This window comes from Delphinus delphis, chromosome 9, assembly GCF_949987515.2.
Source record: "Delphinus delphis chromosome 9, mDelDel1.2, whole genome shotgun sequence".
Lineage (NCBI taxonomy): Eukaryota > Metazoa > Chordata > Mammalia > Artiodactyla > Delphinidae > Delphinus > Delphinus delphis.
The window spans coordinates 27482604-27508191 of NC_082691.1; the positions used below are offsets into that span (position 1 = coordinate 27482604).

At 33.9% G+C, this 25588-nt stretch overlaps 1 protein-coding gene across 1 annotated transcript in view; it reads right to left on the reverse strand.

Moving 5' to 3' along the window:
* Positions 1-5206: 5206 nt before the first annotated feature.
* The window catches only part of PCLO (piccolo presynaptic cytomatrix protein), a 363526-nt gene continuing 343144 nt past the window's right edge, over positions 5207-25588 (reverse strand). Inside the window, exons 23-25 of the mRNA XM_060020341.1 lie at positions 7861-7995; positions 7301-7446; positions 5207-5347 (exon numbers count right to left, since the gene is read on the reverse strand). Of these exons, the coding sequence (XP_059876324.1) occupies positions 5207-5347; positions 7301-7446; positions 7861-7995 (422 nt within the window). The remainder of the gene's footprint in view (positions 5348-7300; positions 7447-7860; positions 7996-25588) is intronic.

Genomic DNA, 25588 nt, shown 5'->3' on the forward strand with positions numbered 1-25588 from the left:
ATAATCTTGTGTAACTGGGATAATTCAACATGGCCATGAGTCTACCACTTTTATACACTGTTTGATTGGGTTTGTTAAATTTTGGCTTTTGGTATTGGCATCTATGTTACACTTGATCTTAGCAAAACATTGAGAAGGGATAGCACATTAGATAAAAGTTTTTCAATCAGTTCAATGCATTCCTAAATTTAATTATTTTATAGAGATAAATAGAAAGAAAAATAAAAGTAAAAATTCAAGTTAAGTAGATTTCCTACACTGTTTTAAGGTTAAAGAAATGATATATAACATTCTTGCCACAGAGAGAAAGTTATCGAATAAACTAAGATACATGTAAGTCCACTCAAAGACTTACCTGCTGGCCCAAGAGGGTAAATTTGAGGATTAATAAGAGTAACAACTTCAATGAATTAAAATGTATCAAATATGTTAGAGTTCAATTTCTTGATCTGGGTGGTGGTTATAAGAATGTCTGATATAATAATTTTATTAAGTTATACATTTGTTTAATTCTGTTTCTGTAACCGTGCTGTTTAAAACATACTTTTTAAACTGAGTGAATGTATCCATCATATAATTTTCAGAGAAAATGTTCCAGAAAGTTCCATGTCTATATTAAGTATCAATCTATCAAGTTGATAAACACAAGAAGTCGAAATTGATATTTTCAATATTTATTAGTAAGGCTGAGGCCACAGCCTTTATACAGCACAATTTGCGTAAGTTATCAAGATACTTCTTGTATACAATCACAAAACCAAGACATATTTTTACATAGAATAAAACTCAAGACAGATTTACAAGCATTTTTATACAAATCTCATGTATTTCAGTTCAATTTATACAACATTTAGCCCAAGAATTTTTATTTGTTCATTAGATTTTCCAGAGAGATTTGGGTAGAACAGAAAAAAAGGACACATTAGCAAATCACCAACACAGCATGCAACATACAGTTAGAAACAAGACATATCTCCAAGTACTCTATTTTTTATCTTGAAATCAATTTTATTAGGTTTTTATTTTTTCAGACAAGAAATTTATTTCCTTTAACATCAGATGTGTTTTTGTTAGGATATCAGCACACACATTAATTGGTAGTGGGAGCACCTGAGCACATCACCAACAAATATACAGACACAATCAAACAAGAATCATGTTCACATGCTGAATGCCACAAGGATTTAATATTTCAACTTCGTCTAGGTTACCAAATGTATAATTATGTACAGGGTAACGAATTAAGAAAATGCTGTCAATCTACGTATCAGATAAGGAATCACTTGATTAAATGCTTTTGATTTATTATCTTTAATAATAACAACATGGAACATACAGAAAACATCAATGTGTCATATTCAATGAGATTATCTGTTTCACTCATTCATTCTTGTGTTACATCAAAGGCAAGTTATTATTAAAGAGACAGCTCATAATTATTCATTGAGCTTTCTTTTACTTCCAGCTCCAGGCTCAAAAAGAGGGAAAATCACTCTGTCACACATAGAGTTATAAACACATATATAGCTGTAGTTGGCTGCTTTTGGAATATTAGACATTGTAGCAATGAAAATAAGTTTTTAAAAATATTGTTAGTTATGATTTAAATAATAAAGTAAAAAAATACTATAAACATCTTTATGATATCTTAATGAAATGAAACACTGATCAAATCGTTTCTAATAAATTGGGCACAATATAGTATATTATTTCATTTTATTTCACATCACCACCAACCTAGTTCACTACCTCTATCACCATGATCATCACAACCGTTCCTATAATAAGAATCAATATCAGCTGGTTACCAGCTATAATATTCCCACAATATGACTATCTTAATGTGTGTGATCCACAAAATTAAATCCACTGATATGCTGAAAATATGCATTTACTAGTGTGATTAATTACAATATGGGCAACACTAAGGAGCAAAGACAATCACTACCCCTTAGTCTTGGATACTCTTCCTTTAAACTGAAGTGATAAATAAAGAGTTCAGAGTCGCCAAAAATCTCCTTAACCTTAAGTAAAACAGGGAAACACCAACTTCTTGCTCCTAGCGTTGTCTGTGTCTGTCACGACCATTCTAGATATCCCTGTCTTTTGTAAAAATTCACTCTGTGCTTTTGCTTCACAGCTAAAGGTTTCTTGAGGACCGAATTTTAAACCAAGAAGCAACTTCCGTCTCTGATGACTCAATGAAGTTGTAGGAAAAATTAAGATGCTTTTCAAGGTATAAGTGCTATAGTCGGACTAATCACGTGTTATTTAGAGACTACAAACTTTGTCTCTATTAGAATAAAAAAAGCTAATTCTGGTAAAACAAATGAAATAAAAAGTGGAAAATCATGTGCTGTGATATATACAAAAAGTAAAAAACACCAAGAGCCCTATTTGCAATTAAAAAAGAAATAGTTTTGTTGTAAGAAGGGTAATCAATATCATTCAGAAGAAATGCATTTGTAGAAGGATCAGTGTTGCATAGAATAATTCCAGTACAACCTAGGTGTTTGATCAGCTGCAAACTTGGCACACTTATGCTCTCTGAAGGGGGATGCTGGTGCACAAAAAGAAGCCCTGTCACTTAACTCTCTGGATTGGCCTGGCCCCATTACTAGTTGTTGGAACAGAGGGGCACCTGTAATGGAAAGACTCCTACTTTTTCAGGTCAAATAGCTACCAAGGTATGACCTTTGTTTTGGTGGCACCTCCTTTTGTGTATCCTAAAAGAAACTGCAGCTGGAATGAAGTAAACTAACTGGTCATAAACCTCTCACGCACACTTCTGGATGTAAGCGGCTGCAGAAAAGGATCCACGGGAGCCAGAGTTTCCTTTAAGGACAAACAGCAGAGCCTTTTTATGTCAGAAAGAGATCTTCCTGAACCCTTCCCTTCCCCAGTTATGAGTGATGATTATAAGCTTCCTAAAGTGCTAAATTCTGCTGGAAATAACCATGGCAACCATCAGCAGATCTAGTTGTCTCTAAAAATAGAATCCTAGCAATATCAAATCCTTAGCGATCCCCTCGCTGCACGTTCATTTTACAGCAATATCAATGATAAATGACATTGCATTTTCGGGGGAGAGGGTCTTAAAAAATAGAGGGAAGAAAAGTGACTTATCTTTCTCAGATTGGAAAAGAGTGAATTTGTATTTTTTATGAATATAATAAAGATATGTAACCTGATATTTATTAGAAATTATTTTTTAATGTCTTAAATTCAATCAATTCCTCTCAGATTTCAAGTATGTTTTTCTCTAAAAATGAGAAGATTCAATATCTGAGCAATAGATTTGGAGATGATTTCTCTGATCCCACTAAAACCTCACCTTTGAATAAAGAATCAGCTCCTAAGCTCAGAATTCACAGAGAAGCAATTTAATTAATTTATTTTTGTGGATATGGGAATAGGATAAAATCGGCATAATTTACTTAATTTATGATAATCCGATTTGCAAGTCATTTTCATTGAATTTTCTCCCCTTTTTAGGTTAAACGAAAGTTTATATTTTAAAGAAAAAAATAGTTTTGGAGCCAATGTACTGCTTTTATCCATGTCAGTGCTTGCTATTGGTTTGGAAGATGCTTTTTCACATATAAAAATTGGGAAATAAAAAACTGCATAATACTTATTCCTCACTTATGTGTATAAAACTATATTTGGAAATGTGCTTTCATCTTCTCTCATAGATCACTTAGCTTGATCATCCCAACATCCCATTAGGAAGGCTAGGAATATATAATTATATTTTCCCACAAATAAGAAAACTGAGGAAAATTGAGTTTAAGTGACATGTGCAAGGTGACACAGTTCGTCAGTGGCAGAACCAAGACCAGAAGCCAGGCTTTTAATCCTAGCCGAGTACATATCCTATAAGTCCACGTTACCTCCTTTGTTCACGTTGTTGATTGATGGGGAAGAGGATGCTTCATTTTAATGACTTAGACGTTGGTCCTTTATTCCATATTATTAAAATAGCTCAAAGGATGTTTTCACTTTAATATAATGTTGATTTTTCACATATTTTCCCAACATTGATGAACTTGATCACTGTGATACTGTCACTAAAGTAGGAAAATAGAGCACTAAAGAGAACTTGAATTTAGTGTCAGGATTTTCATTGTACAAGTTAATGTACTAAGGGGAAAAAAAGACCATTGTGGAAGAGCAGGAAATGACACCAATTTAATCAATGTCACAGATTAATACGATTTGTTTGCCAGAGGAAGAATTTTCTCTCTGTCCATGTATCATTCAAGAGAAAGAAAATATATGGGGTAATACATTTATTTGCAATTCCACAAAGAACAAGTTATCATGCTTCCTAGAACATACTAATTTAATCTAGGTCCTTTGCTATGTAGACTGAAAATGTCTTGGATTAAGGGTAAATTATGGAGTTTTTGATGTTTCAACCAAGGTTCCAAAAGTTTGTGGGGCAATATTCTTTTTTGTTAGCCAGTCATGGCTTTATTTCTAGATAAATGTCGTCTCATTTCTACTTAGTATTGTCTTAACTATACTTTATTTCAAGTTTTACTAGTGTGCTTTTACAACATGAATTCTAAAACTGGTGGTGTTCACCCTTGTAACATTTAGACACAGAGAAAACCTGTACAACATGATCTAAAAGCTATAATTTCTACATCCCTGGTTCCCTTTTTCCTGTAAACACAAGCTCCTTACTTCTAGTCTGGACACATATTGTATCCTATGTCAGAATCTCAAAACATTTAGTTGTCTGAGAAGATAAGATGAAGAAGAGACTTTTTAGAACTGAGATTTGTTCCATTAGTTTTTTCCTTTCAACCAAGTTCTTTTGCATAAAGGATTACTTTTGTCTGCATTAGAAAACATATTAATCTTTGAGTCTCAGCCTTTAGATAGCTGTAGCTCAACTCTACTCAAAAATTTTTGCATTAAGCAAACAAAATTTCTCTCACCATTTTTCTTGACAGCCACAAGAAATCCAAGGTTTGAGAACTTTTTTTCTTGTCTTCAATATATGAACTTTTTCATTTGAGTTTTTTTTTTCTATGTTCCACAACAATACATTTGCAAGCCTTTGAGTATGTTTTTGCCTTTTGTTCTTCTTCTCATGGTTACCCCTGTAAACATAGCTTAGAACAATAGTATTCGACCATAGTCTTGATTTAAGACTGTTTAAAGCACTTTCTATACCCTGAGCAGACACATTTCTTCAGTGGGCTTGAGTAGGACTGACCAAAAGTTTGTGCCAGTTGACTATTCTTTTTCTGAGATCCACTTTGTCTAGCCAGATACAGGCTTCACCAATCAAGGTCTTTTTCATAAACTTCCCTCCATTGGAAAAAAGTAAAATCTAGAAAAAATAGCCAAAATTATATATATTTGTGTGTACATTTTCAACCTCTTTTATGGACATTTGCTCATCAAAGAAGTAACAGAGACAAGAAAGGGTGAGGGTGAGAGAAATAGCAGGCATACTTGTAGGAGAACTAATAACTAACATGTCCTCAAAAGATTTGCATAATATTAATTAATTTACCTCAACATTTCCCAAAGGCAAAGACATATCCTGAAGGACAGGAGAATTCTAGATAATATTAGCTAGCTAGATAAACCTAGCTAACTCTAACTAGGTTTGTGATTAAACTGATTGAAAGTTTCAAAAAAGAAATTTGCTAGGTGCATGTTTTATTACTTAATGAAATATTAACTCAAATACAGAATTATTTGAGTGGTGAGTACATACGAGTACAAGTTTACAAGGCAGATAGAACATAATGCTGACTTTAAATGCCATTTAATTTACTGGGAATTTTATTATAGGAAGCACTTCCAAAGTGGCTTCTTGTCATATGTAGAACTTACACTAGTTGAAATTCCACGGGATCTCATACTCAAGAAATATTTTTCTTTTAGGGATCAGTTGAAAGAAAGGTAGAGAAATTGAGATGGAGATAACCATTAATCCTTGACAATTCTTCTCTCATGCTCTCTCTTTCTTTTTGGAATCTCCTTCAGATAATTCATCTTTATTCCTGATTAAAATTTACTGTTACGTTTCTGACTTCAAAATCTACTTTTCTGTCTCTTTTAGCCTCTGGTTTGGGGATTTCAAATGGCACATTACATGTTTTACTTGGACCGACCCTGCCTTCCTATCAAGTTTATCACATTTCAAACTCATGTTCTTTCTCCCTATCCATCCCTTCTGTAACTACTCAATCTCTGTAATTGACACATTTGTTCACACAGATTTCAGAGTATCCTTTAACTTTTTTACTCCCTTCAACTCTAATGTCAATTAATCCTCTCAGTGCAGTTTTTGCTTTGCAATATCTCTTATATATGTCTCTAGTACAGGTCTCTAAGTGCCAGTACCATGGTCTTCTCTTCCCACATTTTTTCATCTCTTCCCTCCCTCCTCCTTTTTCCTCTTTCATTCCATGTCTCTGTATCTACTAAAGATATACTATGCACAAGCATTGTGCTAGGCTACAAAACAAAGAGCAATGAAAATCAAGCCTTGCACTAGAGAAGCTGATAGTACAGAAGCAGTGAGAGGTAAGTACACAAATTGTTGTACAAGACTGGGATTAATGGCCTAATGAGATAAGCAAAACATTATGTGAATAAGGTGTGATAAATTATACCCAGGGTCATTATTAAAGAGCTGTTTACATCAAAAGACATGGAAAATTGCGATAGATGGAGAGAGATGGAGAAGGGAGTATTGAAGGAGAGGAAGAATATGAGCAAAGAATTAGAGGTTTAACTTGATTTCAAGATTCTGGTGTGACTGGGGTCAAGCGTGAGTGGAAATGTATACAAGGAGATGAAATTAAGTCAATACAATTAGAACTCACCTTAGAGGACTCTGAATGAGTCAGGAATAATGATGAATCACTGGAGGGTTTCAATGAAACCTAGCCAGTGTTTTTAAAAGATACCTCTGCCATCAGTGTGATAAAATGAATTAAAGGGTAAGATATTGATGGCAAGTAGGCCAGGTATATACTGCTGAGATGATTTGCATAACAAAGATGAGGACCCAAAGAGAATTAGTGTGGCAGTGAGCATGGAAAAAAATCTATGTAAAAGAAACTGAGTTGGAAGGAGAGGCAACTTGGTAGCTAAAAGGATGGGATGAGCGGGTTGGGGAATTTTAAAGGGCCCCTGGGAAGTTACCTCTAAAAATTAACTTATAAAATATCACATAGTGTATGATTGGCATTTAAATATTGAATAATTAAATGGGAAATAACTACAGTATAAATGAATATCTAAAAATCGGAACTGTATGAGTTACCTGAAGAGAATGTCCAGCAGGACTTAGGCTGAATCTAAAAGTTTCATTGAATGAAGGCTCTCGATCATGTCTACATACTCTTGTTTTTTTCTTGATCACCTTTTTTTGGGTAGAAATATTCATCACATATATTTTCACATATAAATCTGAAAATAAGAATTCAGCTTGTTAAGTGTCCATTAATAATACAATTTTCTATTGAAAGAGTTATAATTGTATATGGACAGTTCTCCTACATTTTACACAAAGCCAGTAGCCTGTGAACAATTTGTTTCAGATAACATAGAGTAATTAAAATATACATCAATTTTCTTAGCAACTTAAATGTTTTCTTGTTGTATAATAAATACATCACTCTACATTTGTGTTGAAAAAATCTAATTTTTAACTAGTAAAATATCAACTTGCTCTATATAAGAGAAACTCATTCTTATTTCATATTTTTCAGATATATTTGGTACACAGCCCAAATTTTAATTAGCGTTTTTTTAGCTATTTAGGACATACTCCTAAAGAGCTCCTAGATACATTATATTGCTCATTGTCATAAAATTAGATACCTGGTAAGTGATCAGGAGATTTAAATTTGTAGGTGATATTTCTGCATTGGAGGATTTCAACTATGAGTTGTTCCCCATCTGTCTTCATTTCTTTCTTCAGTGCAATCTTGATTTCTCCCATTACCTGAGTTTTAACTGGAACAATTTAATTAAAAAGTTAAGGAATATGTCATGCCATTAATTAAGTGGTTAGTTCAATAATTTACTCATATTTTCATTTATTGAGTGTTTATCAAGTGCTAAACACCTTATCGCATCCCGTGGATACACAGATGAATAAAATACAGTCCCAGCCCTTAAGGAGAGGAAGGCCTCATGGGGAGACTGATAAATTATATGCTTACAATAAAGTATGTTAAGTATAATGATAAGCAAGTGACAAGAGGGGTATGGAAGAAATGCAAGTAGGTATTACTCAATTGTAGATTTTTAGGCCAAAAGAGGTAATAGATGAGACTACAGGGGACTATAGGAAGACAGTCATACATAAAAATAATAGAATTCTAATATAATATATAGGCAGTATTAAGTCAAGTGAAATGCAAGAAGTTGTTTGCCGACAATTGCTCACTACTTACCAGGCTTGCAAAAGAACACTTGCTAATACAACTAAATGTCGTTGTATATTATATCTACTTCCATTCTATTTTTCTTGTAAAAGAAGTAGGCAACAAGAGTACATGGCAATAACATTACACAAGGGAAAATATGAGTGATTGAAATGAATTCAATGTATTTCTTTCTAGTGTTTATCTTGGATCTTTCCATTACTGAAGAAGCTATTCATACTAGGTCAAATTCTTTATAGTTTCATCCTTTTCTCTATCGATGCATATATTTATCCACTTACCATTCACCAACAAATATTTTATTTTCCACCCTACTCTGTGATAAGCACTCTGTTAGGAAGAATGGATACAATGATAAGCCAACATACACATGCTTATTGGTTTTATGGTTTTTCTGTCTATTGGGAAGAAATCCATCAATGAAATATTTTCGTCAATAAGTGTACAATTAGAAAGAGAGGAAAGGTTCTGAAGTACAAGAGCATGGATACAGAAAAGCCTAGGAAAGGGCTTCATGAGCTGAAACCAGAAGAATAAGAAAGAATTAACTAGGTGACATGGGCGGGGAAGAACATTATAAAGAGAAGGAACAGTGTGTTCACAAAAGGCAACATAATGGGACTGAGGAACTAAATAAATATTTGTGTGATTATAAGATACTGTTAAGTGGTACTATGTTAAGAATTTGGGTTTTACCTTTAGAACAACAGGAATCTATTAAAGGTCTTTAACATGGATGTAGATCATTTGTTCTCAAATGTTTCCGTCTCAGGATTTATTCATAGTCTTAAAAAAAATGGTGGTACTCAAAGAACATTAAAATTTCTAATTAAAAAGTAAAATTGGATATTTAAAAATTTATTTATTGATTCAGTTAAAATGACAACAATATATCTATAAATAAGTATTTTAATGAAAAATAACTGTATTTTCCAAAGCAACAAAAAATAGTGAGGCGTGACATTTTATATTTTTCAAATTTCATTAGTGCTTGGCTTAATAGAGGACAGCTGGATTCTCATACCTGTTTCTACACTAAATCCAGATCAATATGCTGTTTTATTTGAAATATATGACAGTCTCACACAGATATATATACATAGTTGGAAAAGGAAGGAGTATTTTAATATCCTTTCAGACAACTGTGGACAATCTTTGATACTACATTAACACTTGAAAAGTGGTAGTTTCTTTAAGATTAGTGTAAACGTGAAATCTGAAACCGTATCAATGAACCTTTGGACTGTTACTTTAAAATACAATTGTCTATCTTGCACCTTGAATGGACCAGTTAACTATGCCTGAATTGGTAACATCCTATATTGTTCGTTTTGGAAAATACCGGTTTACTGAGTTATGCAGGTTTTCAAAAACATTGACACAATTCATACAATATTAAAAGCACATTTGTTAATATCGCCATCGATATCATAAAAAAATTCTGACTATTGAAAAGCTGACAAGCTCAGGGAGGCAGGTATAAGTTTTGGAAATTTTTATTTTTACTTAAAAGTTGATTTTTATCATTGACAACAACTATTGCCAATTGTTTTTATCAAAGTGAAAAACTCACTTTGTTAATTTTTGAGAAAATGGCAGCTGAATACAGTCAGCCTTCTGCACCCATGGCTTCTGCATCCATGGATCCAACCAACTGAAGATCAAAATATCAAAAAAAAAATTTTCCAGAAAGTTCAAAAAAGCGAAGCTTGAATTTGCCACATGCAGGCAACTATTTACATAACATTTACATTGTATTAGGTATTATAAGTAATCTAGAGATGATTTAAAGTATATGGGAGGATGTGCATAGGTTATATGCAAATATCACATCATTTTATATAAGGGACTTTAGTGTAAGCAGATTTTGGTATTTGTGGAGGTTGAGGAGGCTCCTGGAAACAATCTCCCATGGATACCAAGGGTTAACGTTACCAAAGTTTGAATAGGCAGAGTTTATCTGTCAGTTGTCTTTCAAGTAAAAATGATATCTCTTGTAAAAAAAGGCTGGCTCAGCTTGCAACTCAAATAAATTGCACTAACATGTTTTCTCAAGTCAACGTTCATATTTTGGTATGCAGCAGAAGTGCTTTGTGTGTAGTTCCCATTTTATCACACAGAATAGTCTAGAACATAGACTATTAGAAACACATGTACTTAAGGGTCTAGGTTTAATAACAAGAACCTTAATTTCTTTATAAAGGATATTGTTAAGTGAAACAGGCAAGTTTTTCATATAAGTGCATGGTGGTAAAAAATAAATAAATACAGTCACTATTAGTACAATTTGGTGCTGCTGCCCTGATTTATACTAAGTCACCAGCAGTTTTCTGCAGCATTGCTTTTGCATTATCAATGTAAATGTCAACACGGTAAAATGGTAAATAATATCTTAGTATACTTAAAAAATAATTTTGACCTGGATGCACTTCAACAGTCTTGGGGACCCACGAGGATTTCTGAACCATGCTTTGAGAATGACTGTTAAAGAATATAGTTGAGTAATCTCCAATTGGAAATTAAAGTAACAAAAGCATCATGTACAAAATCTATTAGATTGTAGTTATTTAATCATTGCGATTTAATTTTATCACACATTTGGATATGGGTTTTTAGAATGCATTTCTTCCCTGCATTAATTTTTGCTTTAATTAACTTATATTTTCATGTCTAGATGTACCCTAACATGTGGAAAACTATCTACCAATACCATACTTTGGCCTGCTCTCTTCCTTCTTTCAAAACACTAAGTTCCCCAAATAGGCAAAGTTGCCCTCCATATGTTTTATAAACTGAAACACAGTTCTTCTAGACATAGTTAAATCGTGATAATTCAGCAGCCAATGATCATAGATACTTCACAGTAGCTGGGTGTTAGCTTTACCCTTGAGAAATTCAAGAAAATAAAGTGCAAGCCAAGGATTTTTTTATACAGCTAAAGTGTCTTTCAAGCAGCAAGCCCATAAGTTTAAGCATAAGGAACTCAAGAATACCATAGAAAAATTCCTTCTCAAGAAATATATGAGAGGATGCATTTCATCACATCAAAGAGATAACTAGAGAGACTTCAGCCAAGGGAGTGATGGTGAATATTTAATACATTTAATTGTAGAACTGAGACTAAAATAAGAGTCAGAATATAGGTGGGTAGAAGGGCAGCATGTAATTGTCATGTATTCTGATAGAGTATACAGAATGAAACTGAAAGAGATGGATGACAAAGGGAGAGAAAGGGACAAGTAGAATGAGATTGTTGATTTTTGTATAGGTAAATGGTAGGTGACACAAGTTATACTATTTAAAATTGACAAGACAGATGGTAAATGGTAAGTAAGAAGAGCAAACATAATAAAAAATATAAAAAAAGACAATCATTGGAACAAAGATACAAAGCTTTCTTAATTACAAAATAAATTAAAAAAAATTAAAGACACCAAACGGAGGAAGAAACACAACAAATCTAACATCATATACACAATAGTTATAAAACAAAATGCAGAGCTGTGATCAAACATATCTGTCATATCAATAAACATGAACAGGCTCAGTGAGCATATTTTTAAAAAGATATTCAGATTGGCCCATAAAGCAAAGCTTATGAACTATGCTATGCTAAAACTTAGTTTCGTTTCAAATAGTCACAAATACATAAATTGTAAGCATGCCAGATGTATGGAAACAATAAGAGAGTAGGGGTTGATATCTTATTGTGAGGCTAAATAGAAATCAGTTTGAAATGTAGTAAACAAGACCAAAAAAAGGACATGTTATAAAGTTAAACACCCATAAATCATAATGAAGACACAATTATGAATATCTATGCACCATTAAAATAGGTTGAAACTAGAAAATAAGGTGTAAAGATGTAGGAGATGAAAGCCAGAATAAAGAGAATAATAATAAAATACTTTAACACAGTATTTTCAGTACAAGACAGGTGAAGTAGACTAAAATACATAAAGACAGAATACTGAGACACCAGAACCAATATAGCAGATCTCAGGATGTATATATTAAACACTACACTCTGATAAGAAAGAAAATATCTTTTCCTCAATTAAATATGGAACATGGATCATATTGATTGATTATGTATTGACTTACAAAGTAGACAACGGTAAGTTCTATAAAATGAAGCTAATACATTGTCTGATAACACACACACACACACACACAAAGGCTTTAACGAAACAATTCTTGGCGGAACAGAAAAATACAATGAGAAAATACAGAAGTTCTGAAAAACAATGATAATGAAAACACTATCAGAATCAATGAGAATTAAAATAATGATCAGAGGAAAATCACCAGTCTTAAACACCTATATCATTTAAAGCAGCGATCAGAAGAAAGTGCATATATGCATTAATATTCCATCAACAAAATTTTTAAAAATACAATTGATTTAAAATTCCAAAAGCTAGAAAAAGAACAAAGTAATATACAAGAAAGTACAAGAAAATAAATAATAAAAATATACAGAGAAATTAATGAGGCAGCATATAGAAAAAATAGAAAAATAGTAGATAAAATTAATGGATCAAAATTCTGGTACTTTGACTAGCATCAATAAAATAGAAAAACCAATAATGAATTTAGTCAATAACATGTGGCCTTAATATTATGATTTACAAATGGCATGTGGCCTTTTAACTATGACACTATGCTCCTCTCAGTGATTTGGTGTAAACATTTTAGTGTCCTGGATATACCCTAATACTATCAGCTCACATTCTGTTTACACATTCCTGACAGGCAGAAACAGCAAACATGTCTAATATATTTCTTTGAACTTGTGAGGGACCATCTAGCTCAGGTTACTGAACGATTTTAAATAAGTATAAACAAGCCCATTGAAATCAATCTGTTTTATTTTAAAGAACTTTGCAGGAAAATGAAGAATCTTCAATATAAACATGAGAAAAGAAGACAGATGTTAGAATCTCCTTTCTTTAATACCTAGAAAAACTAGGGGAAAAAGTAAAGTTCAGGAAAGTATTAGCCAGTAGCAACTAACCAAAGAATAGTCTCCTGCCAGAAAATGCTGAGTGGTGTGTAGGAATGGAAAGGCAGATTCTGGGAAGGCTCAGCTTAGCAGCATCCCCAACCATACCACGTATCACAAAATTTTGCCAGGAAAAAGAGAGATGAATTGCCAAAATCCTGAGAATTATCACCAAGTCCCCAGCACAGAGAAGTGGATGAACAATGAGTTTAGGCAGCCCCAGAAAAGTTATACTAAACCCTTGAGAGTGGCAGCTTTGGCTAATCGCTAGGAAGATCTGAGGGTTTCACTGAAAATAGGAAAAACAACAAGTGCTCCCCATTTACTGGGGATCCAAGGTTAAGGAGGAGCAAAATCCAAAGCTGAGAGAGTCTTTTCGTTGCAGTAAGACATACCTGGGCTTGGTTGAGTGAATGCTGGCAAAACAAAAGCAAAAACAAAACCAAAAACCATTTAAATCAAATCTCAAGAGAGAGCAAAACATAGTCCATCAGGGCAGCAAATCTACCTGTGAAACAGCTCTATTTCTTTCCTCCAAAGGCATAGAAAATTGGATAGAACTACTACTGCTCCATCTCTCAAACAGTAACTGGGATAGAGGGGAAAAAAGAGTATTCTACCTGATAAGGAGGGAGTCAAGGAAAATACTCCCAGTATTTGGAGCCAATAGGAGTTGTGGACAGAATTGATCACACCACTGAACATGATGAAATGAAACATCAAGACAATTTTTTTCTCGGAAAACTTCACTGTTATGGGTCATATTGCTCTAAAACTCCAACATGCCAAGCATATAAAATTTATTGTTGCTGTTTACCACTTTCTCACTTCAGAAGAAAGGTAGAATTAAACACTTGCTAACTAAAGTTCTCAAAGCATCACATTGCCTATTTTTTTCTTGGAAGGTTAAATTCACATGCTTCACAGTGTGGTACTTGTGAAGTTCTTGTTAAATTTTTCCTACTCCAGATTGTTCCTTATTTTTTATACTAAAGGAGGAGAGGAACATACTTACTGAGGTGGTCTCAAAGGACGTTTGCATTAATTACGAGTTATCACTATCAATCGTGCTTGCCCTTTCACTGGTTCAGAAAACCTTTGTCATTGGAAACAGATGCATATGGATGGTGACAAAAACCTCTGTTTTCACTCTCTCCACAGGATGAGGGAGAGTGGTGGGTGGGGGGTCAGAAACTATAGATCTGCTTGGGCCTCTGAACTGAAGAAGACAATGCACACATAGAGGCCATGTGTGGGTGTTTTGTCATTGTGTTTGGAGTAGAGAGTAAATGGGCAGTAAAAACTGCTTTGACCAGCCTCCAGGTCTCTTGGTGTCCCAAAATTTATGTTTTGGTTGTATTAAAAGAATAAAAATTAATCCTACTCTAGAGAAGATATTTATCTTACAACATGATACATACCTATGATTAAAAGTAGAAAGAAGACTGTCTTTTCTCCATTGTATATTCTTGTCCCTTTGTCCAAGATTAATTGACCATAGGTGTGTGGGTTTATTGCTAGGCTCTCTATTCTGTTGCATTGATCCATATGTCTGTTTCTGTGCCAGTACCATGCTGTTTTGATTACTGTAACTTTGTAGTATTGTCTGAAGTCTGGGAGGGTTATACCTCCATCTTTGTTCTTTTTCCTCAGGATTGTTTTGGCATTCTGGGTCTTTTATGGTTCCATGTAAATTTTAGGATTATTTGCTCTAGTTCTGTGAAAAATGTCATGGGTAATTTGATAGGGATAGCATTAAATCTGTAGATTGCTTTGGGTAGTATTTTCATTTTAACAATATTAATTCTTCCAATCCAAGAGCATGGGATATTTTTCCATTTCCTTAAGTCATCTTCAATTTCCTTTATTAATGTTTTAGAGTTCTCAGCATGTAAGTCTTTTGCCTCCTTGGTCAGGTTTATTCCTAAGCATGTTTTTCTTTTGGATGCAATTTTATTTTATAATTTTTTATTTTTATTTATTTTATTTTTGGCTGTGTTGGGTCTTCGTTGCTGCGTGCGGGTTTTCTCTAGGTGCAGTGAGCAGGGGCTGCTCTTTGTTGTGGTGCACAAGCTTCTCATTGTGGTGGCTTCTCTTGTTGCGGAGCACGGGCTCTAAGTGCATGGGCTTCAGTAGTGGTGACACGTGGGCTCAGTAGTTGTGGTGCATGGGCTTAGTTGCTCCACGGCATGTGGGATCTTCCCAGACCAGGGCTCGAACCCATGTCCCCTGCATTAGCAGGAGGATTTTTAACTACTGTGCCACCAGGGAAGCCCTTGATGCAATTTCAAAAGGGAGTGTGTTTTTACTTTCTCTTTCTGATATTTCATTGTTAGTGTAAAGAAATGCAACAGATTTCTGTATGTTAATCTTGTATCCTGCTACCTTGCTGAATTCATTTATCAGTTCTAGTAGTTTTTGTGTGGAGTGGTATAGGGAAAGCTGGATAGCCACATATAAATCAATGAAGTTAGAACACATCCTCATACCATACACAAAAATAAACTCAAAATGGCTTAAGCACTTAAATATAAGACATGGCACCATAAAACTCCTACAAGAGAACATAGGCAGAACATTCTCTGACATAAGTAATACCAATGTTTTCTTAGGTCAGTCTCCCAAGGCAAGAGAAATAAAAGCAAAAATAAGCAAATGGGACCTAATCAAACTTACAAGCTTTTGCACAGCAAAGGAAACCATAAACAAAATGAAAAGGCAACCTATGGACTGGGAGAAAATACTTGCAAACAGTGTGACCCACATGGGCTTAACTTCCAAAATATACAAACAACTCATACGACTCAGTAACAACAACAACAAAACATCCCAGTCGAAAAATGGGCAGAAGACCTAAGTAGACATTTCTCCAAAGAAGACATACAGATGGCCAATAGGCACATGAAAAGATGCTCAACATCACTAATTATTCGAGAAATGCAAATCAAAACTACACCAGTCAGAATGGCCATCATTAAAAAGTCTACAAATAACAAATGCTGGAGAGTGTGTGAAGAAAAGAGAACCTTTCTACACCGTTGGTTGGAGTGTAAATTGGTGCAGCCACTATGGAAAACAGTATGGAAGTTCCCCAAAAAACTAAAAATAGAGTTGCCACATGATCCAGGAATACCATTCCTGGGCATATATCTGGACAAAGTTATAATTCAAAAAGATACATACACCCCAATGTTCACAGCAGCACTATTTACAATAGCAAAGACATGCAAACAACTTAAATGTCCATCAACAGAAGAATAAAGAAGATGTGATCAATATATGTATATATAATGGAATACTACTCAGATATAAAAAAGAATGAAATAATGACATTTGCAGAAACATGGATGGACCTAGAGATTATCATACTAAATGAAGTAAGCCAGAAAGAGAAAGACAAATACCATTTGATATCACTTATATGTGGAATCTAAAATATGACACAAATGAACTTATTTATGAAACAGAAACAGACTCACAGACAGAGAGAATTTTGGTTGCCAGGGGGGAGAAGGGTGGGAGAGGGGTGCAAACTATTATATATATAAAGGATAAACAATAAAGTCCTACTGTATAGCACAAGGAACTATATTCAATATCCTGCAATAAACCATAATGGAAAAGAATATCAAAAAGAATATATGTATGTACAAATATATACATACACACACACACACACACACACACACACACATAAATAACTGAATCACTTTTCTGTACACCAGAAACTAACACGACATTGTATATCAACTATACTTCAATTAAAAAAAAAAAAGAATTGTGTCTTCCCTGGTGGCGCAGTGGTTGAGAGTCCGCCTGCTGATGCAGGGGACGCGGGTTCGTGCCCCGGTCTGGGAGGATCCCACATGCCGCGGAGCGGCTGGGTCCATGAGCCATGGCCGCTGAGCCTGCGCGTCCAGAGCCTGTGCTCCGCAACGGGAGAGGCCACAGCAGTGAGAAATCCGCGTACAGCAAAAAAAAAAAAAAAAAAAAAAGAATAGAAAGAAGAAGAGATGATGGATATATACAGGGCATAGTTCAAAAATGAGATGACAAAATAATAGGTGGGGTGAAAATGGGGATAACAGAGCTAAAACACAAATAATCCCATTTGAAAGCTGTTAATGAATTAGAAACATCCTGGGAACAAAATTAAATAAGATAGAAATCAGTATTATTGACATAGAGGGAAGAAGGCTCAGGATGATACAGAGAGAAAAGTAAAGAAGTTACAGAACAATGGCAGATATATTAGAACAGAAAAATATGATCCAATATAACTTATTGCTCAGAAAAAGTAAATTCAAGAGAATAGGAAATAACATCTATTTAAAACATAAAGATATTTCTCTGAAATAACAGGAGAGTGAATCTCTGGACCAAAAGATCATCCTACACTCACTGAAGTGATAAGTTGGTACACTGATATATCCAGCTTAAGCTACTTCAAGGATACAGAAAACATTCTTTAAAAATCCAGGAGGAAAAAAAAGTCCTCTGCAAGAGTACATTTGTGTATAAAAGAAACAGCCTTCCTAAAATATTTAAAAGACTATGTCAAGGATATAGAGGCTATAGTAATGAGGGAAAGAAAAAGAGAGGAGAGAGAGGGGGAGAGAGGGAGGGAAGAGGGAATGAAGGGAAAATCTGAAGATGAAATCCAGGCCACAAATAAAACAATGGAAGAGGAAAGTGGAAGAAAGTGGATGAGCGTTGATTTCCTTTAAGCGGAGAGTTAATCAATAAAATTTAAATTTGAAATAGAGTATTAAAAAACATAATTACTCAACCTCTTAATATTTTCCATTTTGTTTCTTAAACTTAGTGAGATCTTTTATAAACTATGGCTAAAATATTTATCGAAATATTTTACATGACTAAAATAGTTATTGAAATTAAGTTATTTCTTTATTTTTACAATGTTATATTCTTTTCTGTTAAATTTAAAAACAATATAATTATTTTTTGACAAAGAACAGGACTAATTTAATTCCATTTTAACAAAATTGTTTGTGTCCCTCTCTTTAGCTAGCTGAAGTGCTCCAAGTAAGTGGAACTGTACAACTGGCTTACTTTTATCTTGCCCAGCTTTCTTTTTTCACACTCTCCAGTGCTTTATTCTCCTTTAAGATATGCAGTGTTCTTTCCACTTTTTTGTTTTCTTAAAAAAGAGTTTACATATATTTTATCTTTGAAAAAATGTGTATGTTTTATCTGTAAGCAACATTTATACACATACCTAGATCTATATCTCCAACTACTTTATATTTTTAGTAAAGTATATTTTAAGAAAAAATTGCAATTAACAGAACACAATCATTATTTCACAAGAAATAAAGTTGGTAAAATCCCCATTTTACAGATGAGAAAATAGTGGCTTGCATGTGTTAAGTAACTTGCCAAATTGTTAAGCATCCCAGGCAGAACTTTACTCTAGATCTTCTTATTTTAAGCACAGGGCTCTCTTCTCTCATGCACACCTTATATTTTCTTATGAATAATATTTGTAGAACACTGGCTCATTCATGGAAATATTCATTTAAAAATATTTTAAAAAAATATTATCAGAATGAAAGGATTTTTCAGGGGCTATTTTGCTATTTTATTTTACCCAGACATAGGACTTTAGAAAGCAGGGAAGGCATAGCAAACAATTATTTTAGTTGGTTAAACAATAGCTAGAAGTTATCGTCTACCTTTATACATTAGATTGATTATACAGAATATTTATATTAAAGAACAAAAACCAGCAATAAATACTTTCTGAAATATTCATAATTATATGAGAGTCTATATGGAATTGACTTAGACACACAAAGTAAAAGAAGTGTCTATTGATTAAGAAAATATTTCTTTTTTATTTGCATTATTGGTATTTTTAACACTTAACTGGATGGAGTACAAATTGAGGTTTACGTTTTCCCAAAATTGTAAGCATATTATATTGCAACTTGAGCAGCTTTTGCCAATGCAAGACCATTTCCAGCAAAAGTCTCTTTAGAGGCAATGTTTAATGAGCTGGAAGTGAATAAAATGTGGAAAAGTAAAGAAGCAAAGAATGTTACTTTGTAAAAGGAAAGTCTGTGTAAGGAAAAAAACACAGCGAATACAATTCTCAACACTTAGATTTCTTTGCATTTGCAAATTTTCGTTAATAAATACTACATAGCAATGTTGCAGGTCACTGGTGCTAGCTAATACAGTCTGAAATGGTTTTAGGTAAGACGCATATTTAGCTGTGACAGTCTATCACCTCATAATTTGTCTCCTAGCTCCTATCACTCATTCCAAGTCTAAGAAAAGTTCAATATAGAATTAAGATGGATTAAAAACCAGGAATTCTGGCTTCTAGCCCTGTGAGATGGCAGGCCTGTCATTAAATATCTCTGTTTTGTATTTCCTCATATTGTAAAGTGAAAATATGTAATACGATTATTTACAGACCATTTATAATATCTGTCAACTTTACAGAATAATAAATTTTTAGACATTTTTTGATATTATCTATATATTATTTAGTCCTGACCCTCTACTAAGCATCTTCTATCCTAGATAATTTTGTCTGTTTACTCAGGTATTCTAAACCTTCTCATTATAGAAAGTCTTAATAATGTGCTAATACCTGTTAATAGCCAAAGTAGTGATGTATAGTTGTATTTTCCTTCATTTCAATTATTTTTACTCTATCAGTTTTAGTCTAAGTGATGATCCTCTAAAAAAAAGCTAGCACAACAATGGCAAATTGTTAGCGGAATGCCTAAAATGGTAATAATTCAATAAGCATTAATTCTTTTTTATGTCTCAACATTTGATGCAATGGAAGATCAGTTCTAGAAGTAATTGACAGTTTACACCTAGCAAACGTTTCTACAGCATTAGGTCAATTGCTCAATCTATTCAAAGTAAACAAACAAAACAAAAAATATGTCTTGATATATCCATATAAATCAAGACTTTTTAAATGGAAATTTCTTTAATTAAAGGTCTTCTTCTGCTTCACTGAGCCTTTCAGAGAAAGGAAGTGAGCTAACTATAGCTTGTTCTATTCAACAGTCTCTCTATAATTTGCAACCATGTGTATCAACCCCACCCTACAGCCTATAATAAATTTTACCTTCCATGCTGAAATTCTCTCTCTCTTCCGAAAGTTCAAAGTGGTACTCACTAATTTGATGGTGGTATCCAATAATTATCCAAAATTGGTACTTCCTTTTTTTTTACACCATGTCCTTGAGTAGCAGGGAAAGCTACTAGATCTTTTAACAAGTCTGGTAATCTTATTTGTATTGAATTTCATCTCCTAGTATATCGTTGTTTTCTAGCGGCTGTATTCAAGTCATTGATATGTTTTAAACTTAGTTCTCAGAAACATGTTTTCTGGACAAAGGTTCTTACCTGTATAGAACACTTTATATGCAGGATTGAATAGAAGGAATGAAGAATTAGTTTTTAAAGGTTTATGCTAGTAATTTAATGTTTGAAAGGAGGAAGCAAAAATGAAACTAATTTCTTCATTCTATATTGTATTAAATTCTATTCCAAGTACTCTCACTGTAAGATCTCCTGAAGTTGACGTTCCATAAATCAGCTTGCTCATACAATGAGAATGACACCATGCAGCCAACTCCATTATCTGACTTCTTTGCTACCTTTGTATATAACAGATGACTGTAAATGCTTGGGTCCAGCACTTTTTACTAAAACATACCATTAATAAAGTGTTAGAGAATTCCCAAGACAGGATATGTGAAATGCTTTGTGATTAGATATAAGTAATTCCTTTATAGGACAATTCAATATATTTGGTTTTCAAAATAAATGAATCCTCATCCCAAATATACTTCACAAAATGTAATTTTCCACTCTCTAACAGGTTAAGTATATATTCATCTGTAACCAAGTGAATAAATATTACTATAATATTATGGATAAAGAATACAGATTAAATAAATTTTAAAATAACATATGTATAGCACAGAGAACTGTATTTAATATTCTATCATAAACCATAATAGAAAAGAATATATAAAAAAAGAAAGTGTATATGTATACATATTATAACTGAGTTATATATATATATATATATGTATAACTGAGTTACTTTGCTGTACAGCAGAAATTAACACAACATGGCAAATAAACAATACTTCAATTAAAAAACAAAAAAATAAAATAACATGTAAACATCAGTCATATCATCTCAATTTTTCCTAAACCATTTGAAATAGACAGAGGTATGACTAACTTCACTTTCAAGAAAAAAAGTTCAGGTTGATTAATCTGCCAAAAGTCACATAGCTAGATTAGATGCTTCCAGCAAGACACCCCAAGGTTAATGCCAAAATTTTGATTATCTATTATGTAACAGCGATTATGTGCCAAATTCATGTATATGCTTGTGAGCATGCCTATGTTGGGGGGCGTAAATTTCAGGTTTTGTGGGGAAGTTGTGCTGGAAAGACCAGGTACAGACAGGAGCAAATGCTCACCCATTCCCTTTCCAAAGCATTAGTTTGTGATCATATACTTCTTGATTTGCTGCATGTAGGGAATTACAGTATACTCGAATGGTATCCACAATGCATTCAATTTCTTAAACAACTCTCCTATTCCAGGCACATTATGGATGTAGACTACTACAGCCTTTAAAGGGTAAAGACTGTTGCTTATTTATCCTGGTCTTTTTAGCCCACAGAAAAGACACTTAGAATATGTTAGATATTTAATGAATGAATCTGTAAAACTTTCTCTAATATTTACAGCAAACCTACAAATGAGGTATCATTTTCATTTAGCTCTTAAGAAAGTGATTGATAAGGCTTGACTTAAAAGCCCATGCTCTTCCCATTAAACTAAGCTGAGACCATAGATCTGGAGATATTTTGGAATCTTTTTTTCAAACCTATGGTTTTCACCCCCAAATGAATGCTTTTTTGTCAGTTTATTAATTGCATTCTCTGTTTACGTGCATATACAAGCCTCTGTTATTCAAAGCCATGGGGAGACATCCTAATACATGGTCATGTCTCAGGGCTGAATGGAGCCGAAGGAGGAGGCATTTTGTTATGTTTTCATTAAGTTTTTTTTGCAAGGCAAAAGAGTTCTATAAGCTTTCATTAAGGCCTTTATTTGAAATAACCCAGATTCAAGGAGATATTTTATACAATAAGGCAGGCATTTGGGTCTAATATGACTTAAGAGTTTTGTGAAAGTAGGCCAGGCCTGAACATTCTCTATCTCTTTTTACATAAAGAAAGCCTTTCTTTCTGAGACAAAGCCAGAAAGAACATCATTTTAGAAGGAAAAAATAGATTTTTCTGATTGATCTTCAGTGTTTTTGGCATCTTTTGTCCTTTTGGTACATGATTCTTAGCATTCATTTTGCTGTGACTGAAAATAACCAGAGCTCTTTAAAAAAAAACTTTTAATTAAAGCCTCCCATCCATTATCTTGTATGAGACCTAAAAAAAAACCCCAAAATCCTCACAAAAACAAAACAACATCCGCTGTTAGAGAATAAAAATTGAAAACCTAAAAGGACATTACATTTTAAACATGTGCAGTTATGAAATACCCCTCAGATGTGTCAGGAAAACAAATCCTAAAATGACTGAAATGGGAGAGCTGGTATGATATAACAAGAGGGCAGTAATGTTCTTTTCCAGAGAAGCGTCAAGTTTAAGAAACAAGGCTAGTTTCCTGAGTTCACAAGGCATTGACTAGACCTCCCATCTAAACTTCTTGACCTCTGGTCTAAAACCAGGAAGATTACCCACCCAGGAGAAGTGATGGGTCTACACATATTCTCTTTTTACAGAGAAACCTTAGCATCGTCATGTAATGATTTTAGAAAATAAAATCAGGTAAGAGTATAATATTAGGGAAACTAGAAGTTCTTGTGAAAAATAAAAAAGTTTGTCTCTGTAAGAGTGAAGCTACCGATCCACTGTAGAACAATCCCCAGTTTCTTGTGATCAGGCAGTCAGGTAACCTCTGAATAAACCTGAGAAAACCACCTGAATGAGGGTTAAATAGATTATGAGAGTCATATGTTTCCATTGGCCCACTAGGTTACTTATATCATTTTGATTTCTTTGTGTTTAGATTAATTCTACCACTCTTAACGTACAGTACTTTTGATCCTCCTCTCAGTTGTAACCAATTCTCCAGTTTTTCACTTACTACTAATGCAATATTTGTTCCATTCTATAAAACCATTCCTCAATTCCTCAATACAATTTTTGCAGCACTTTGTCTTCCTTGTCCTCAACTGCCATGCTAGATAAAAGAGCACACTATAATTCTACCTCAGTCTTGTATTCTCAGTCCACTTGGACTGTATGTGTATATATTTGCCATTCCAGTTCCCCTCTTCATCAGTCTTACCTGCTTTGCCCCAAGAAGAACACTCGCTTGCACTTCATCACCGGGGTGTCCTTACCTTATATGACTTCTGTGGGGTTTTAGAAATGAAGAGCCAGAAGGAGATGTGAGGGTAGGAGCAGAGAGGCTGGGCTATTTTTTGTCTTCTTTGTCTCCATCCTCTTTGTCAGCTAGTTTTGCAGTGGCCGTGCCTTGTTACAAAGGCTACCACTCCTGTCTGCGATCTCCTGTACCGTGGCTGTATATCTTGCTGGGTTCTGGCAATAGCTTCCCTCCCCATGCTTCATTAGACCCAGGGTAGGAATGGCTTTTTGTTGTGGCTGGTCCTTAATACGCATCACCTTTCCTTGTTAGTTCCTTTAACCTTCCCCACCTTGTAAATGGTCATTAAATTCTTTTATACTTCCCCTTTGAATGTGTTACCTGCTTCCCACTAGGGCTTCGCAGGACATCCCCTGTTGCATATAAAGTCAGACAGTAATCCAGGGTTTGTTTTGTTTTGTTTGTTTGCTTTTTCTCTATAGGGAGACATTCTCCCAATTCCATCTATGAAACAGTCCCCTTTGATTTGTGGTGCCACTTTGAGTTCCCATATATTCCTGGGTCTATCTCTATGCTTTGTATTCTATGTCATTGTTCCTTTCATCTTGCACAAGTACCAGGCTCTTTTGTCTTTATGTTTTAACACCTTGCAGGGTAACCTCACCCTTGTTTCAGTCAGGATAGATTAGATTCTGCTGTAGTAAGAAACACTACCAAAAGAGATTATCATACTAAGTGAAGTAAGTCAGAGGAAGACAAATATCATATAATATCACTTACATGTGGAATCTAAAAAAAAAAAAAACAAAAAACAAAAAACAAATGAACTTATTTACAAAACAGAAAAAGACTCACAGACATAGAAAACAAACTTATGGTTACCAAAGAGGAAAGGGATAGGGGAAGGGATAAATTAGGAGTTTGGGATTAACAGATACACACTACTATATATAAAATAGATAACCAACAAGGATGTACTGTATAGCACAGGGAACTATATTCAATATCTTGTGATAACCTATCATGGAAAAAAATCTGAAAAAGCATATATATATATATATGTACATATATTCAGTTTGCTATACACCTGAAACTAAAACACTGTAAATCAACAATACATCAATTAAAAAAATTTAATTTAAAAAAACTGCAAGATTTTATTCTCTCTCACTGTACATATCCAATAAAGGTTGGCAGGGTCTCTGCTCTTTTTAGTCACACCATCTCAGGCTGATGGGGAGTCACAATTTTCCCCCTTGCTGACTGCCATGTCTGGAAGAAAAGAGAACTCTACAAGTCTCTATCAGCAGTTAAATGTTCAGTCCAAAAATGGCACACATCTTGACCATCCATGACTCATTGGCTAGAACTAGTCAAAGGGTCAACTGTGTCACAAAGGAGCCAAACAGTCTGGGAGTCAGAGAAACAGAAATAATTAGTGAGCAACAATAACGAACACCAAAACTTCCTTTGCTCCTTTTCAAAGTTGACTTGGATGTTGAAAGTTCTCTATTATTTCATATGAATGTTCGAATAATTATATTGAGTTCCTCAAAAATATCTAGCTGGTAATTTAACCAGAATTTTATTAGATTTACATTTTTATATTTAAATTGTTTCACTACAAAGCACAGAATGATTCTACATTTATTCAGATTTCCTTTTATGCCCTTTAATAGAGTCTAAAAGTTGCCATGGATATCTTGGTTATCGTACAAGTTAAACCTAA